The sequence below is a fragment of the Oxyura jamaicensis genome, chromosome 5 (assembly GCF_011077185.1).
Source record: "Oxyura jamaicensis isolate SHBP4307 breed ruddy duck chromosome 5, BPBGC_Ojam_1.0, whole genome shotgun sequence".
NCBI lineage: Eukaryota > Metazoa > Chordata > Aves > Anseriformes > Anatidae > Oxyura > Oxyura jamaicensis.
Genome location: NC_048897.1, coordinates 21682118 through 21699859, shown reverse-complemented (window position 1 = coordinate 21699859; position 17742 = coordinate 21682118). Strand labels below are relative to the sequence as shown.

At 42.4% G+C, this 17742-nt stretch overlaps 1 protein-coding gene across 3 annotated transcripts in view; it reads left to right on the top strand.

Annotated features, from left to right (window-relative positions):
- The window catches only part of MAPKBP1 (mitogen-activated protein kinase binding protein 1), a 94726-nt gene that overhangs the window by 51162 nt on the left and 25822 nt on the right, over nucleotides 1–17742 (top strand). For 2 of the 3 annotated variants that reach the window (XM_035328626.1, XM_035328624.1), the window contains exons 5-19: nucleotides 655–825; nucleotides 2612–2749; nucleotides 3594–3776; nucleotides 4388–4405; nucleotides 4835–4995; nucleotides 7169–7358; nucleotides 8376–8522; nucleotides 9448–9632; nucleotides 9744–9835; nucleotides 10202–10327; nucleotides 12063–12133; nucleotides 12582–12703; nucleotides 13701–13776; nucleotides 15819–15930; nucleotides 16498–16561. In XM_035328626.1, coding sequence (XP_035184517.1) covers nucleotides 655–825; nucleotides 2612–2749; nucleotides 3594–3776; nucleotides 4388–4405; nucleotides 4835–4995; nucleotides 7169–7358; nucleotides 8376–8522; nucleotides 9448–9632; nucleotides 9744–9835; nucleotides 10202–10327; nucleotides 12063–12133; nucleotides 12582–12703; nucleotides 13701–13776; nucleotides 15819–15930; nucleotides 16498–16561 — 1856 coding nt within the window. The remainder of the gene's footprint in view (nucleotides 1–654; nucleotides 826–2611; nucleotides 2750–3593; nucleotides 3777–4387; nucleotides 4406–4834; nucleotides 4996–7168; nucleotides 7359–8375; nucleotides 8523–9447; nucleotides 9633–9743; nucleotides 9836–10201; nucleotides 10328–12062; nucleotides 12134–12581; nucleotides 12704–13700; nucleotides 13777–15818; nucleotides 15931–16497; nucleotides 16562–17742) is intronic. The other variant, XM_035328625.1, reaches the window with a different exon arrangement.

The following is a 17742-nucleotide window of genomic DNA, read 5'->3' as shown; positions in this document are numbered from 1 at the left end:
ATTTCTGAAGTCTATGAACTTCTCTTTCTTTTGAGAACAAACATAAAAACAAAGGATGTCTGTTCTCTCAATGACTTTCTCTGGTACTACCTTGCCCATATTCTTTCAGGCAGCACGCATTCATGCGTTACCTTTGTGACAGAAATGGTACTGTTAGTCTCCCATATGCCTCCCTGAAGTGGTGTGTGATAATTAACTTGAACAGTCACATCATGTTTTTGTATGGTATGACCTGGTTTGGGATCTCCGATGTCAATGCTGTGTTAGGGCCTTTTGTTGTACTGAGTCCAGAGATGCAATGTCACGTAATCCTTTTCAGAAACTGGCTGTGAATTCCCTTTGCAAAGATCAGGGATATACGTGAAAGGTAGCGTTACAGTCTTTGGGAGTTTTGTGAGGAGGGTAAGAAAAGGATTAAAGCAAGGGAGGTAGTCTTAATGCTTTCAGACACCTGTTGAAATGCATATGCTCATTAGGTTGGCAGCCACAACTTGGGCTTTAAAGAATTGAAGAACTTGATTCTAACCTCACCCTGCTGTGATTCCAGCAACTAGACATCTTTTTCCAAGCCCCCCACTTACGTATGGTTGAATCTGTCAGAACTGCCATCAAGAGTTATGTTTCCTGTTCTGTGTGTGTTCCTCTCCCCTCCAGAGCGGACACATGCCGGCTGTTCGGGTGTGGGATGTCGCTGAGAGAACCCAGGTGGCCGAGCTCCAGGAGCACAAGTATGGGGTGGCCTGTGTGGCATTCTCCCCCAGCTCCAAGTACATTGTGTCAGTGGGGTACCAGCATGACATGATTGTCAACGTGTGGTCGTGGAAGGTAAGTTCTTCAGGAGGTTGGGTGGACCACAGACTTGTTAAATTAAAAAGAGTGGGCAGTCTGTCATTAAGCTACTTCAGTTCTGTCCTGCTTTCTGCCCTTTTTTGTGTTTGTTTTTTTGACACTTATAGATGCAGACAAGCTTGGACATGAGAGAAAGCTACGGTCCCTTAGGGATGGTCTAAATCACTTCAGTGCAGGGATATTCTCCGGACTTGGAGACATGTGACATCTTGCTGTCCTGTCAGAAAAGCCTGGGCTCTGAAACCTTGTCAAAGCCTCGTGCTTTTTCAGAGGTTTGTTAGAAAGCTAATTTATGAGGTTGGGGATGGAAACTCTCATCAACCAGGGATTCTTTGTTGGTGTAGTGGATGCCCTTGGCTCATTTTGCTTTTGTTGTGTCAGCATCTGTAATGCTTCAATTCCATCCTTGATGATTTGGAATGGGAATTTAAAGAAAGATGATGGAGGCCATGTTGTCTACCCTTGGGTTGAAGCAACATTCTGTGGAAATAAAGCCTTTGTCTTATCCATTAGAAAACATCCAAGTGTGTGTTGTGTGTGTTGAAAACAAAACAAAATAAAACCACACACATTTATAGGCAGGCTTGGAGCCTTCTGCATTAGTAAAAGCTAAGCATTTATGTTTTGGGTCACCTCCTGCAACCATTTCAGGTGCAGTAACCCTCTCTAAAAGATGTGTTTTAAAAAACACACTTCAATGCATCTGTTAAGTCTCATGTGATGCAGCTTATAAGTCTGCCTAGTTAGTTTGTTACCCTCTTCATCAAGTTTCCTCTGCTTTAATTTAGTTCCCCCACATGAGCTGAAGTTTGGCCTTTCTGTTATTTTGTATAGCTGACCTGCGTGGTGGTACTTTAAGCATGTGTGTCAGGGTTGGAAACAGAGCGCTCAGTCTTTTGGTTCTTTCAAGTTATGCGAATGAAAGTAGAAACTCCAAGATTAACATAATGCACAGCATGTGTTGGACTGCATATAGGTGGCTTTGTAAAATATATATATATATTTTTTTTAATTCTAACTTCTACCACTTCTCCCTGGGAAAAGATGGGGAGGAGGAAAACTGAGAGCTGGTCCTGGGGACAATGTTCTCTTGTTGTCTGCCTGTTCTGCTTGGACAATGTCCATTCCCTTTGTATGACCCTATCATTGCCACAGTCCATTTTCTTTTCCTAACCTTTTGACCTTTTGAAGTGCACAGAGAGGTGCAGCAAATTTTGCTTTTTATCTTCTAGTACAGGCATGGGCTTCTTTTGTGTTCTGGGTCTTTCTATGAAGCTTTCTGCCTTTAAAGAGAAGGGAGAGTTTATGGAGGAACCAGTACTGTTTTCCTTATGGAAAATATCTGTTCCCTATCTTGAGTGCCTTACCTACCTGCTGCCTGGAGGCTGGGAGAGCTCCTCCTTGTGCTCGCCTGCGGTGTGCCTTTCTGTTTAGAAAGGGAAATGGGTTTGCTTTGAGCTCCCTGTGATTGTGCAACCAGCAAGTTGAGGCTCAGACACCAGTTCCTGCAGTCACTAGTGACTGCTGACTTGTTCTCAGTCCCAGCTGATGCGGATGTGGAGTCGAATATAAATGTGCTATCTGCCAAATCAATGCTCCCAGCTTCTGCTGGGGAGTTTGTATTCAGGGGTGAACAGGTAATAGTTTGGGTCTCATCTTTTCCCTGCTGCAGCACTTGTAATGAGTATATGCCTGTAATTGAAATGAGCTTCCTTTTCTTCTGAGCAAAGAAATTAAGCTATCTAAATGATTATGTTTCCAGAAAAACATTGTAGTGGCAGCCAACAAAGTCTCGAGTAAGGTGACAGCTGTGTCATTCTCAGAGGACTGCAGTTACTTTGTCACTGCTGGAAATCGGCACATCAAGTTCTGGTACCTGGATGATAGCAAAACCTCCAAGGTGAGAAAAAGCTTGTTGAGGTCAAGCTGTGAACAAGCACTTTCATCTTACGGCAGGGTGGATTTTGCCCCAGTAAGCTGTGGGAGCTGGGAATTCTTTGTTTTTGCTGGGGTTCAGCCCTCCATACCTGGCTCTCAGGTCTTAATTTCCCTATACGATAGTAGCAAATGCATGCTGCAGAGGCACCATAAGCTTGTTTTACCCTGTGCTGAAGAAGAAGCATGGCTGCTGGGACTGCAGAGAATCATGCTTGTTCTTTAGTAGTCACATATTCCAAAAGCGAAAGAAATAGAAAAAAGCTGCAGTTATTGAGCTCCTTGCAGCACAGAAGTAGGGAGAGCTGTTTGATGTTGGTATGAGTATCTCAAGAGATTGTGAATGTTATTTCTGAAATTTCAGCTAAAGCGTTTAACCTTTTAGCTGTCCTCTTCTTCTCTGGGGGACAGAATTCATGTATGCTCATTTTTCTGAGTGCTTATGAACAGATGGTCCTACTTCATGCATGGACCACCTGTTGGCATTTGGTATAAATCACAGATTGGCCATGAAAAAAGGTGGTTCTTCCTGTGGGGGGTTCTGCTGTCTCTGGGTTGTATGTTTTTTATGCTGAGTTTTGGTGGCACTAGTCATATTCTGTTCCATTGATGGTCCCAGTACACTATGCAGCCAGTGGGTCTGCAACAAGTAAAATGTGTCACTGTATTTCCTTGTAGGCTGTTTGCAGTTCCATTTCTTCAAGGCCTTTCAGCAATTAAGGCTTATTGTTCTTTAAAATGAAATAAGTCTGTCTTTCTGGAGTGCCTCACTGTGCTTCTAACAAACGGTTTTTTTTTTTTATTGATAGGTCAATGCTACAGTACCCTTGCTAGGTCGTTCAGGATTGCTTGGAGAGCTAAGGAACAACTTCTTTGCAGACGTGGCATGTGGAAGGGGCAAAAAAGCTGACAGCACCTTCTGTATCACATCCTCAGGCCTGCTGTGTGAATTCAATGAAAAGAGACTGTTAGACAAGTGGGTGGAGCTGAGGGTGAGTTTTGTTCTGTCTGTCCTGTAACATTCATGCCTGCTGAAGCAGAGCAGGAACAACAAATAATAAAGGGCACTCAGCACAAGCTGGCCACCAGCAGTAAGAGTCATTAGGCCTCTGCCACTTTGTGACTTACTCTGGTTGGAAAGCCAGACAAAATGGCATTGCTTCTTGGCAGATGGATTTTATTAGTCATTGAGACTTTTTCATTCTCAAGTCTCAGTGTTACAGTAACTGCCCTTCTGGAAAAGCAATGTCCTGAAGTAGCTTTGGCAACCCGTGTTGTCCTTCCTTAGTTGGCCCGTGTAAGCAGGAGTATTTGAAGGATTCTGATTTCTACCCTCTCTGTAGTGTCTAACCTGGCTCACGTGTCTCAAATACAGGTTCCCTTGGTAGTAGGTAGTGGGTTTGGCTACTCTAAAAGAGCAGGTCGGCCTATAGTTAAGAATTTAACAGGGTTTATTTTCATTTCAGTTGAATGTAAGATGTTCACCTGAAAGAATCCAATGCATTAAAACCAAGGCAAAAATCTTTCCATGCTTTCTCTCAAGTGAAATACCTCTTCTTTTCTTTCCTTTCTTCTCTAAACTCTGCCTTTCACTCTTGCTCAGAATACAGACAGCTTCACAGTAAGTTGGAAAACAGTTTTGCATTGAACTCATCCCCGTATCGTCACAGTCCATTTTTTCCATTTTCTGCCATTTGTAGAGATCCCAAAGGGGGGAGAACATTTTTTTTCTTTTTTTTTTTTTTCTTGTCACCTTGGACAGGTAATGTATTGGTGCGCTAGTACAGGGAGAGGCGCTGCTTGCCTGATGGTGTTACTGAATGTAACAGAGGAACAAAAAAACATGTTGAGAATACACCTCAGGTGGAAGCTCCTCAGGAAAGATATCTGGATTTTTAGCCTTTTTCTTAGTCCCAGAGGGCTCAAGTTCACTTCACTTCTCTAACCATGATTCCTTTGTCTGTCAATTTGCTATTCTCTCTGTTGTGTGTTTGGTGACCTTTGCAGTGAAAGTGCATTGCTCACAAGCCTTGTACTATGTCCTCTTCAGACCACTGTGGCAAACTGCATCTCCGTGAATCATGATTACATCTTCTGTGGCTGTGCTGATGGCACTGTGCGGATTTTTAACCCTCTGAACCTTCACTTTGTCACCACGCTGCCGAAGCCGCATTTCTTGGGAACAGACATCGCAAGTGTGACTGAGGCCAGGTACTGTGGAGAGGATTGAAGGGGGCAGGGGAGGCTTGTGTGGGTTAAAACTGTTCCAAAGGCTTTTGCCATCTGGATTGTGCTCTTTTTATGGACTAAAATTGGCGGTGTGTGGCAGATCTCCCTGAGTTCTAACAGCGTTGCCTGGCATGGCTGGGCTAAAGCCCAAGGCTGGTTGCTAGATTACACAGCACGTCTTCTTCTTCATCTCCCTGGTGCTCAGGTCTGGTGGTCTTTTGATTTTGGTTTATTCTGAGCAAGCAGGCAGAGAGGGTACGGGATGCTGCGGCACACTTCAGTTGCTTCTGTACCATGGCACATCTTTTGTTTATTGCTGGTGTAAGGGCTGAAGACTCTCTGTAGCAACTTCCTTACATTGTTAACAGATGCCCAGGCTTTCATGTGGTATTTTTTCAAAGGCTCTGTTGCAATCTTTTATCAACCCAAATCTCCTACTGTTTCCCTCAGGATTTCTCCTCCCTCAATTTTGTACTTTTTTGTCTTGTTTTCCTCCATTGCCCCAGAATCTTCTGCCTTGACTCTCAATTTTTCACCTTCTGAGATGAACAGTTTCCCAGTCTTCATCTGTTGCCTCTTTTCCACTGCTGTTCCTAGTGGGAAAAGGAATCCAAAGGTGTATGAATCCACCAGCCATCATTCTAGTGGTATCTGGAGTTCCAACGTCTACAGAGATACATATATGTATATATATATATTTTTTTTTTCTTGAGTGTCTCAGCATGTTTTCTCTAAACTTCTATTGGGAACCTGAGGTAAAAAGTTCAAACAGTGCATTGCATAGCCCTCCTCCAGAGGATCAGTGGAATGATAATCCAATAATGAAGCTGGAAAAGGAACTATCTCAGTTTAAAGCTTTACCAGTTTCTGGTGGTGCTAAGTCAAGCAATTGCATACGCAGACCCTTTAAAAGTACTGTCTGCTGCTCTCATCCATCAGTCAAGTAGAAACATTCAAGTGATTCTTAAGCTTGCATTTTTAAGGTTGATTACAATCTTAACATTTTTTTTATTACTTCCAAAAAGCTCGAAGACACAGGACTCTTTATATTCCCACAAATGCCAGAGCCTTTCTGTGGGTTGCCGGTTGTCCACAACGGCCCACAACTGTATTCATGACTTGATTTTTTGATAGGGTCTGGGCTGCACTCTTAGCCCTCAAAGTTTCTCACTTGGAGAAGCAGGGCTCCAATTGTCCAGTGTACTTGGTTTCATTTTGGCCCTCATCCCTGCATCTCCATCTGTCCTTTTAAATTGCTTGCTCTCAACACCCTTACACTCTGGCTATAATTATGTTATTCAATACTGTTAGCAGCTCTGTGAGATGGGTGTGTTCACCTCAGATCAAGAGAATAGCTCCTTCTCTATGTGCATTTCAGCAGCACTTAACAGAAGACCCCTGTTCAGGAAATACAGGGTTACCGGGTTCACGTTGGCACAACCGTGTTATAACGGGGGAAAGGGAGTGTTTCCTTCTTCTACAGAATCCCTCTGTATTTAAGTTTTCTTCAGAGAACCTGCCTGCCTAGAAAGGACTGTGCCCATCTGCAGTTGCCCATCTCAGGAGTGCTCCAAGCAGCCCCAGGCTGTCCTTTGTGCTGGGCAGGGGTGGAAGGGAAGCATGTCGGGCAAGTGGCAGTTGAAATGAATCATTCCTTTGTTCATTGTGCTGTTGTGCTCCTATATTTTAAGTAGCAGCATGCTTCCCCTTGGTGCTGCACAAGAGCTGTTCCTGCAATCAGTAAACAGAAGGTAGCATGCATCACAAGTTATTCCTCTGTCTTCCCTTTCTTTTGAGATTGTTTGACTTGGATTTTACCGCTTGGTTATGCAGTGGTAAATGATGATGACCTCCAGTGATGATCAAGTGTCCTCTTTGGTGGTCATTCAGGGAGAGCAAAATGCCTGCCTGTGGTGGGACTCTGGGTTGGATGGTAAGAATGACTTTTGCTATGGGACTTTCTTTTTTCCCTTGGGACTTTGGTTGTTCAACTGACAGGCCTTCCCAGCCAGCTACTTTCTTTCTACCTGTGTACGCCATAGTGTATTGTTCATCAAACCAGATCCCTGCAGCAAATCTGAGCTCCCATGCTCAACATCCTTTCTCAGTCCCCTGGAGAGCACAATTTAACCAGGCTGTTGTTCTCTCTTTGCAGTCGTCTTTTCTCCGGTATGGCTGATGCGAAGTATCCGGACACAATTGCCTTGACGTTTGACCCCACCAACCAGTGGCTCTCCTGTGTATACAATGACCACAGCCTGTATGTGTGGGATGTCAAAGACCCAAAGAAAGTGGGCAAGGTGTACTCTGCTTTGTACCACTCTTCCTGCGTGTGGAACATTGAGGTAAAGATAGATGGGAAACATCGTCTGCACGTGCAAGTCTTGGGTTTTGAGTCATGGTTGGGAAGTCATCTGAAGAGCTGCCAAATTTGAATATAAATACTTAAAGTGGAGAGAAAGGGTTGACTCAATTTTCTTTCTGTGGTTACTGTGGTTGTTATGGGGCTTGGGTTGGAGCTGGAGGCAGTTCTTCGGGTGCACTGCAAGTGCTGAACAAATGTTTTAATTGCAGTGTGTTACTGGGAAAAAAAAATATATATCACCACTAAAAGGTGAGAGGTGACAGAAGGGACAGAAAAGGATAAAGCTGGATGGAAGAGCCTCTTTCACCAATATGCCTGTTTACTGCTGACCCCCAAAAAAGGTGTTTGAGGTCTGTGGTGAGTAGGTGCTCCAAAGGCAAAGGAATGAAACAAGTGATAAGATCTCAGCTCAGGTATTTGTTAACCTATTTACCAGTACATCCTGCATTAGCTTCCCAAGTGGTTATTGTCTTCCAGTCTGTCTAGATGACTTTTTCTCAGAGGGAAGCATAAGGAGATACAGGATACAATGCTATTGATAATATGTTGAAGTATATCCTAACAGTTATAAGGAAGAGGAAACATGGAAAGAAAGTGTGAAGAGGTTGAGGACTCCTTTTATTTATTAGTCACTTATCTCCTTTCCTCGTGGTTTATAAATCCACAATAATACTTGAAATTTGCAGACAACAGTGCAGTGTTGTTGCATGGTCTTTGAGGTGCTCTTTGAACCATCAGGAGCAAAGAATGCTGGCTTATTGCAGGCTTCTTACAGGTTTGTTCTATATTCAGGGAAGCTCATTCAGCATTTGTTTGAAGTGAGTATGAAGCTGTGGTTTAGAAACAGGGTTTCATTAGGAGAACTCCTGTCTGACTCTCATCTTTACAAAGTGACAGGACAGCTCTTTCATTTTACTCTGTTTTGAAACTTGCTCCTGGTATCTAGGATGCCACTGCAGGACACTCTCATTCAGAGGTTGCTTTTACCTGCCCTTAGATGTATCCAGAGGTGAAGGACAACAATCAGTCATGCCTCCCCCCTGGTTCTTTCATCACTTGCTCCTCTGACAACACCATTCGCCTGTGGAACACTGAGAGCTCCAACATTCATGGCACAGCACTGCACCGCAACATCCTCAGCAATGTAAGATCCCAGGGTTTGGTCACCTCCTTGCTCTTGGGGTTGCTCTTTTTTATGCACAAGTATTCCCAAGTTAAAGCCCAGACTTCTCTGGACCTCTAACTCAACACAGGCTTCTCTGGAAGTAGAGCACAAGTCTAGTAAAATCTGTGGACCTGAAGAAACATAACAGGAATAACAGATGTAAAGACAGCTTGTCTGAAATGGCCCTGGGTACTATTTTTTTTTTCCATAAATCACCCAAGGATTCACCAAGCTTAGTCTTTTCCAAAACAGTTCATGCCATATGCTTCAAGAGGGCTGCTTTTCTTTTTCCCAATCTCTGTATTGTGTAACCACTTGGAGATTCATTTGGAAAAGATCTATTAAATAAGGGAGAGAATTGAGAGAATTGAATGAGGAACATTTTACCCTCACTTCATCTATACCAAGAGTGAGGATACTCATACAGTACAGTGATTCCTTATGGACATTTGTTTCTGCTGCCAGTTGTGTTGGAAGATCTTTGGGCACAGCAACCCTGACCTGCCTGTTCTCAGCAATGTGCTCATGGTGGAAAAAGCTCCTTCTTTTGAACCCATCTCAAAAGGCATGGGCTGTCTTGGATGATGCTCAGAAGTCTTTGAGGTTCCTGCTGTGTCCTCTACTACATTGTAATCACTAATCCCAGAGCTTTTTTGTTGTGCAGGAGATGCTAATAGTTTCCAGCCCAAAGGGTAATCTTTTGCAAATGGTGGTTGTGAAACACAGCTGTGAAACTTTCATGCTGCAATATGAAGGGACCGAGTGTTTGCTCCTAGCTAAGAGTTACCACCAATTAGAGAATTACTGCCAGTGAAGTTTATATGTGGGCCAGGAGCCATGTTTCTAATTTCACTTTATTATTTTGTATCTAGTTAATATTTTTCTGGGTTTATTGTATTCCCAGGACTTGATGAAAATCATCTATGTAGATGACAACACTCAGGTACTTCTGGACACAGATTATAACTCAGGAGGAGGTGCAGACAAAGCTGACACACAAGTGATGGACACAAAGGTGGGGATACGCACTGTCTGTGTGAGTCCCAGTGGGGAGCACCTGGCCTCAGGGGACAGGATAGGCACTCTCAGGTAATCCCATGTAACTTCTCGTGCAGGGTGAGGGCTCAGCAGGCATGAGAATCAAAACCAGATTTTGCTGGTTATATTAAGCATACTAAAATCAGCCGTGTTATGTCTTAGGATATATGAGTTGCAGTCTCTGCAGGAAATGCTGAAGGTGGAAGCCCATGACTCTGAGATCCTATGTCTGGAGTACTCCAAACCTGACACAGGTAAATGCAATGGAGGTCCTTCCCTTTTACATATGAATGTAGTGTTGAGCAAGTCAGAATGTCCAGCCATGGTATGTCAGAACCTTCAACGGATTTTGAAGCAGGCTTGTAGGACTGGGCTAGTAGACTGAAACTTTGAAAAAGGCATCTTTTGCGTACTCTTCCTTGGAATATTGTAGGTTGAGATTGAAACTTGTTCTGTCTGCTTTTGTGGTGTGAAATTTGAGGGCATATCTTAGCGTCCATCCCTGCAGTTTGCTACAGTATGTTTTGATTCTAATATGACTTGGGCTGTTTTAAAATGGTGACTGGAAGAGCAAATGGGTTTTTAGTAATGGTCTTGCCCTCTTTTTAACTTTCTTACAGGGTTAAAGCTCTTAGCCTCAGCCAGTCGGGATAGACTGATTCATGTCTTGGATGCTGGAAAGGACTACAGCCTGCAGCAGACCCTGGATGAACATTCTTCTTCCATCACTGCTGTGAAGTTTGCAGGTAGATAGTCGCAACCTCCCTCCAATGTTGGATTTAAACACAGCTGTTGTCCCATTGGACATAGTTGTGTCTGTGAAGTAATTTGAACTGCTTAAATACTAGAAGTAGGTCAGGCTGAAGCTGCTGCTGCTTTTTTTTTGTCATCTGTAGCTATAGTCCTAATAGAAGGTGCCTCCTTTTCCCATCTATTTTTTCCTTCTCCTTCTTCTTAATTGAAAAAACCTCTCCTGATTGAATCCCCAAGAATTTCTTTAGAAATCTGTTTTCTATAATGATTTACCCCCTTTAACTGATGTCAGATAGTTATGCCGTTTTCTTAGTAAGGACTACTGTGGAACAGTCATCCTCAAAAAAAAATCCTAAGCCCCACAAAAATATTTTGGGATTAACAAGTCACAAGTAAATTTGTCATTGCAAACCAGCGTGAGGTTTTGCATTCATGATAATGGAGCACGCTGCATCCCCAGCACTGTTACTTCTGGTGGTCAAAGACAGTGGTGCGGTGTGCAATTGTCAGGGAGCAACAAGGACTGGCTGATCTGGAGGGGAAGAGGAGCCTGTAGTCAAGGGTGACAGGAAGGCCGGCAGCGCTAGTGGCCTCATTGGCAATGGGAAAGTTCCACAGTACCTAAACAAGGTGGAGCAGACTAAGTCCAGTGACAGTAAATAGATTCAGCCAGCAGTCCAGAGCACCAGACAAATCCATAGTGAAGAGACAGGTCCAAGAACAAGCCAGGAAGACAAATCAGCTAGTCAGGGCCAACCTGGAGTTGGTATGCAAGGTTGGTCCCAGTTCAGCGATTGCCAGGCAAATCTATAGCAGCAAGGCAAGTTCAAGTTCAAATCAGGAAGCCGAGTGTGTGGGCCAGGGTTTGGATCAGTGGGGTACATGGCCAGGTGTAGGTGTGGTTGTAGTGCTGCTGCAGCATTGCTCAGTTGGGTTTCAAGGATGAGAATCTGACCTTGAAAGTAGCTCTCAAGTGAAAGGACCTTGCTGAAGCTTCATGGAACAGTTTCAGGGAGCCTCTGCTGAGGCACTTTCAAGCTTTTTCTCAAGTAGCTCCAAGGCCAGCAGAAGTTCTCTGACAGCTCTGTCTTACAATGAGCTGGTTTTGAATGCAGCCAACTGAACTAGGAGATGGGGGAGGCACACTGAAAGCCCTGGCAGTTTAGGCCATTGTGCTAGTCTGTGAGCTAAAAGCAGTCCAAGTGGGTGCAGCTTAAGTGTGTGATATTGTATCCATTTTCATGCCATTGACTTTTTTCAGGTGTTGCTTTGATGAAGAAATAGATTGGTTACAAAACGGTGTTAAGGGAAGAAGGAAATACTGACCCTTCAGTAAGAAAGGGCAGCAAGAAATATGTGACTGATTTTGAGGACTGAAAATTGCCTATTGTCCATTTCCAGCTTATACTGAGCTTATACCCGCCTTACTCTTGTCATATTGCCACAGAGTGCTGTGGCACACAAAGAACATGAACATGTTACTGGGTGAAAAGACAGAATTACATCCTAATCTGTTGCATAAGTCCTCTGTGTTAAGACGTCATGCACTTTGAGCATTATCAGATTTTGCCCCCGAGAAGGGGCTTCTGTATTGCTGCAGTGTCTTAATGCTAAGGTAGGAGCCAGTTCTAGCTAATCAGGTCTGGAATAAATGAGCAGTGGTATAATTGGAAGCATTTCCTCCACCTTGTATTTATCTTTTGATCATCTCCTGCCTTTTTGTTCCAGCCAATGATGGGAAAGTGAGAATGATAAGCTGTGGAGCAGACAAGAGCATCTATTTCCGCACTGCGCAGAAGGTAAAGTTATTGCAGGTTGCTGTGTGTTTTTTTAATAATCTCTCCATAAAGGAACTACTTTAAAGAGCAATATCGGAGTTCTGTAAGTGATTGTTGCTGTTTCAGCCCCAGTGTCTCCCACTCTTTCTCAATACAAGAGATTACATTCAGAGAACTATTTCTGTGAAGCATGCAGGGCTCCCAGCCTGACCTCTCTCAGCAAGATTCAAAGTAGAGAACTGTCAGGATATCTGCTTTTCTCCTGCTGTCCCAGCTATTGTGAAGAGTAGTGAAAGAGTATGGGCTGGAGGGAGGAGTTTGCTGTGCCTACAGTCCCAGCTGCTCCCAGCACACCTGGTTAGAGGGAAGTGTTGGTTTGTGCTGGCTGTGTGAGAGGATCTGAATTTAGAAGTTTTTAATAATGGGTTAAGTACTTGATTTTGACATGGTCTTTTACTTGCATGCTTAGACAGGAGAAGGGGTTCAATTTACCCGAACACATCACATTGTTAGGAAGACTACTCTGTATGACATGGATGTGGATCCCAGCTGGAAATATGCAGCTATTGGTTGCCAGGATCGTAATATCAGGTTAGTTTTCACCTCTTGTCTTGAAAATATTATTGCAATCATAAATGAATTAGCTAGAGCAGTCCGAGCCCCATCATTGTTACTTGATTCTTTGCCACAGCACTTTCAGACTGATCTGAGGTCTCACCTCAAACTCTGAGGTTGAACTCTGCTTTTCATTGCTGATAACAAACAAACAAGTGTGGATATATAATAATGTCCATTGGATTCTCAGCTTCTTGCTGGGTTGCCCTGCAGAGCAAAGCCTTTCTACTGGAGACAGAAAGTGTGCCTTCCTTGGCACATCATTGAGCTGTGGGGCAAGAACTTCTGCACTATGGTAACTTTTACTTTTAAAGGTATGTCCCGTGAGAAGCTTTGAGTTACTGTGAAGTAGCTGGGACTGCAGGAGCTTAAAACTGAACTAGTTGTGACTGTCTTTTTACAAGTGGAGTCCATTCTCTGCTCCCTTTTTATCGATTTCTCCAGCCTGTCTGCTTCTGCCTTTAAAGCAAAGGAGAATCTCTGTAGTTGTGTGTCTCTTGTTGTATCTGGATGACATGCTGAGAATTCTGGACATAGCTCAATGCCACTGCTAAATGTCATTTGTTTTTGCATTCTCATGTAAACAAAGGGTCTCGCTCTCTTAAACCTTTCTTTTAGTATGAAGAAACCACAGGTATTTTTATAGTAAGGGTGGAATGGCTGGAGCTTATTATTGTTCCTGCTACATAACCATTAGCAACCATAACAAGGCATGGCAAGGTTTGCTCCCTCCCATTCAACTTCCATTCAGTGTCAGCATGCTATACTTGTTCTTAATTGAGAATCAAACCTGAATTTTAAAGCAGATAAACTGCTTGATATTTTATCATCCAGTCTTAGGTCCTTACATTAATTTCTAGATTGTTTCTTAAACCATTTAAATGATTGGTGGTTATAGTTTGTAGAGGCTGCAGCTCTACTTCCCGTGGTTAGGCCCTGTTCCCTGTATCTCATGTGAAATGTCCCCACCCAGGGTTTTCAACATAAGCAGTGGAAAGCAGAAGAAACTTTACAAGGGATCCCAAGGTGAAGATGGCACCCTCATCAAAGTAAGTCGTTTTCTTTCTTCTTCTCTTTTCCTTTTTCCTTTTTCCTGCTCTTCTGAGTGTAGATTAGATCTTAGAAAATGAAATATGAATCTGAACACAATAATTTTTTTTTTCTTGTTCTCTGCTTTGCTCATCCTTATCCTGCTGCTGCTTCCTCCTACCTCCATCCTTAAGGGACAGTAAAGTATTTGGCTATCAGGCTAAAACAGGAAAAGAGTCAGTGGACAATGATAATTTCTCCCTGTCCCCTGTCTGAGGTGAGACACAGTCCCATGCTGCGAAAACAAGCAGAACTCCAACAACGCCCATCAGGAAATACTTTAGTCTCCTTACTTCAGTCCTTTAATTTTTGGCTCCAGAGAGCTCATTCTGGCCTTCTTTATTATTGTTGACAGGATTTTTAGGTGGAGTCGCCTGTTGATCAGACTTGAGAAATATCATTGCTGGAGGGCAAATGCAAGTGAAAGGCTTTACAGGTTGATAAAATTAAGTAGCATCTGCCCTGAAAAGCTCAAGTTCTTGAGCCCTGGAGGGCTGGACAAACCTAGCACTGTTTAGACAGAATCTGTCTGTGTTTCACACCTGCTGAGTGTATCCAGGCTTTGGGGTAGCTTGCCTGGTTCTGCCACTGTGCTTCCCCTGGTACACCCACATGCATTAAAGATTTAGTGTTAATATTGATGCTAGCACATTGGTGTGTAGAAAAGTTGCATTCATGTCTTTAAAGGGGGAAGACCAATTGACACAACCAAGGTATCTCTCTGCTTAAGTTACCAAACAAGCTTCTTCATTGTTTTTGTTTTCACTCATTTTTACATTTTCATCTTTTTATACTTTTAAGAACAAATATTTCTGTTCAGCTGTACAGGCTTAGCAGTATTACTGAAGGGTGTAAATAACTGGGTTAAAAAAAGGAGAGGAAAGCAAATAGCTTTATTCAGTGTCACCTCTTCTTTTTTACAGAGAGAAAAAAGTTCTTATTCTCTGTGTCTATTATATTCCTATCAAGTTTTTATAAGCCATAGTAATGAAAATGAAAAATTGATGGTAAGCTCAGGTGTCTGATGATATCTTTCTAAGAGTACAAACCATGAAGTGCTGCTGGAAGCTGGATTTTTTTAATATCCTTTTTTTTCCATGTGTAGCTCAAGTGGGGAATCTCAATTATTTTTTTTTTTTGTTTTTAGGACAGTTATGTAACGAAGGGATTATAGTTTCCTCTGGAATTTAAACTTTTTTCAGTATGTTGTTGTGAGGTCATAACATACATTGAAGTTTAGCAAAAAGAATCCAAATAGTGATATCTGAAGCAAAAGATACAGCAACAAAATAAACATTATTGAAAAAAGCTATCATTATTTTAACATTGTGGCTTCTTCAAAAAACAGACATTTTCACTCATGATTCCTCAAAGTTCTGCAAAGCACAAAGCATGACATTTACTGACAATAGCTATATTTGCTGTGTAGTGCTGCTTCAGTCATAGTGAGGTATTTGATCGAGGCTAAAACAATAAATGGGTGTATATTAAAAACAACAACAACAACAAAAAAACAAACATTGTGAATGCTGGAGATTTGACCACATCATCATCAAAGATGCTTTTTCTCTGTCGGTTTCTCTCTTCAGGATTGGATTCTGAGACTAAAGTCTGGCAGCTCTGATTTTATTTATTTATTTTGATTTTTCTATTTTGTTTTGATCATATGGTAGAAAAAAATAAGACCTCAGTGCTTAAAAGAAGGTGGGAAACAGAGGTATAAGCTTGTCTATTGGTGATGGTGCCTTCACAGTCATGAAGACACTCAATGTGAAGTGTCTATAGTCTCTGATTAGGCTGGAAATGGTTTTCTAACAGGTTAGTTTTACTGGGCATTTGTCCTGTGATGCTGGGCAGCCTGGTACTAAACTGGAGTCTCATGGAGCTACTTGCATTTTGTTTTGTTAACAATTATGGTTGTCTTTGCTGCTCTGGACTGTTTACATGCAGTTTGAAAGCACATTCTCACCAGTTCTTTGCACTTCTCTTACCTCCTAAACAGGTGCAAACTGATCCCTCTGGGCTTTATATTGCTACCAGTTGTTCTGACAAGAACCTCTCCATCTTTGATTTCTATTCTGGCGAGTGTGTTGCAACCATGTATGGGCACTCAGGTAGGGCATGTAAACTTGTGGAAACACATTTTTCTGCTGATGACTGCATTATTACTGTCTGGTACCAGTCAAAGCTTCCTGAAGGTTCCTCTGCACCAAAGTTTATCCAGTGGATATTTTGGATTAGGTTATATTTGGGTGAAATTGTAATAGTTTATTTCATTGCAAACTTTTTTCAGACTGCATTTTGCATTGGAAAAGATAAGCACATGTGCATGTGTGCCTGTCAGGCCACGTATTTGTTTGCACAGTTAATGGTCTGTGTAAGATAGTCTGTGTTTTTTCAGTGTATGCTAAATTTCTTTATGATATACTCTCAGCTCCTGTCATGCAGGGGCTATTCTGTTATAGACAAGAAGAAACTGCAGTCTGTATGCTTATTTTGCCATGGTATAACCTTTCTAATCTTAGGTGATTATGGTAATTGGGGCATATCGATCTGTGAAGTGTTTGGCTTTAATCAGTCTGTGTTCAGCACAGCAATACAAATTCTATTTGGCTAATGATCTGTTCTACTCATTGAAATAATTAAAGGAAGGTTTATTGATCATGCTTTATTTCACACAGAAATTGTAACTGGGATGAAATTCAGTAATGACTGCAAACATCTGATCTCTGTTTCTGGTGACAGGTAAGTTTGTGATACCAGCTCATACCATCTTACACTAGATTTAAAGTTTGTCCAGAAGGAAGGTAGATTGATTTCATGAGGAATGTCTTACAAAGTCCAAAGGAACTTCAGGGTGTTCTAAATCTGAAATGCGCTCTGGCAGAAATTATCCTTCCATAGAACAAGACATCCATGTGAAATGTTTTTCTTGTGGTTTTCTGAATATAGGTACTATTATTCCCTGCTGGAAAGGAAACAGGGACGTGGCCTCTTACTTTACCATTCTCAGGTCCGTAACGTAATGCAGTGTAATGGAGTTTGTGATATCCTGAACAGTGGCGCCACATCTTTCTCTTACAGTACCCCCATGTCTGAGGCTTCACCATGTGAATGGGCCTGTCTAGCAGCAAAAAGGAAAGGCCTGTCCCCAGTCTTCCCATTCTGTCCATATGATCCTCTTCCCTGCTCCCCTAAGTCAGCTGTGGTGCAGCTGACCCCTCACTAAGCTGATTCAAGTCACTAAATCAGCAGCCCCTGGCTCCCCAGCTGAGGTTCCCGCTGATTATTGAGCCAAATCAGCTCATGAAAATATTAAATAATAACCAGGCTGAGCCTAAGGGAAAAGCAGAATATATGCCAAATGTAATGATTGTAGAGGCGAGCAGACCCACTGCTCCTGGAATCAGTGAATGCTTAAATCAGCTGAACCTAATAAGATTTTCCTTTGAGAAACAAGGCTTCCTGGAGTGCCATCTCAAGATCTGCGCAACACAGATTCTCTCTTTCTCTTTCTCTCTCCTATTAATAAAACACAATTGAACTGGAAACAGAGTTCTAGGGAGTCAGTTGTTACAAAATGTAAAATATATCACCTTTAATTGCATCAGGTTGTTATTTTTTTCTTTCTTTCAGTAAAAAGTAAATAATTTGTTTTTCCTTACATCTTACATGTGTGTAAATAGGTTAAGGGAAAAGTTGCAGAATAAAGACCCCTTTTGTTGTGAATTTCTGATAAATTCCAGAAACGTGGAAGGCTTGAGGTATCCAATGCTGCATGTGATTTAGTGCAATGTTCCCTTGTTGACATGAGAGACTGTCATTTTCTTCACTAAGGGTGCGGAGGAGGTGGTTGAGAAGTGAGGAAGGGATTCATGAAGAACTTAGCTGTAAGGAGCAAAGAAAGTGCCTTTTACAAAGGAGAA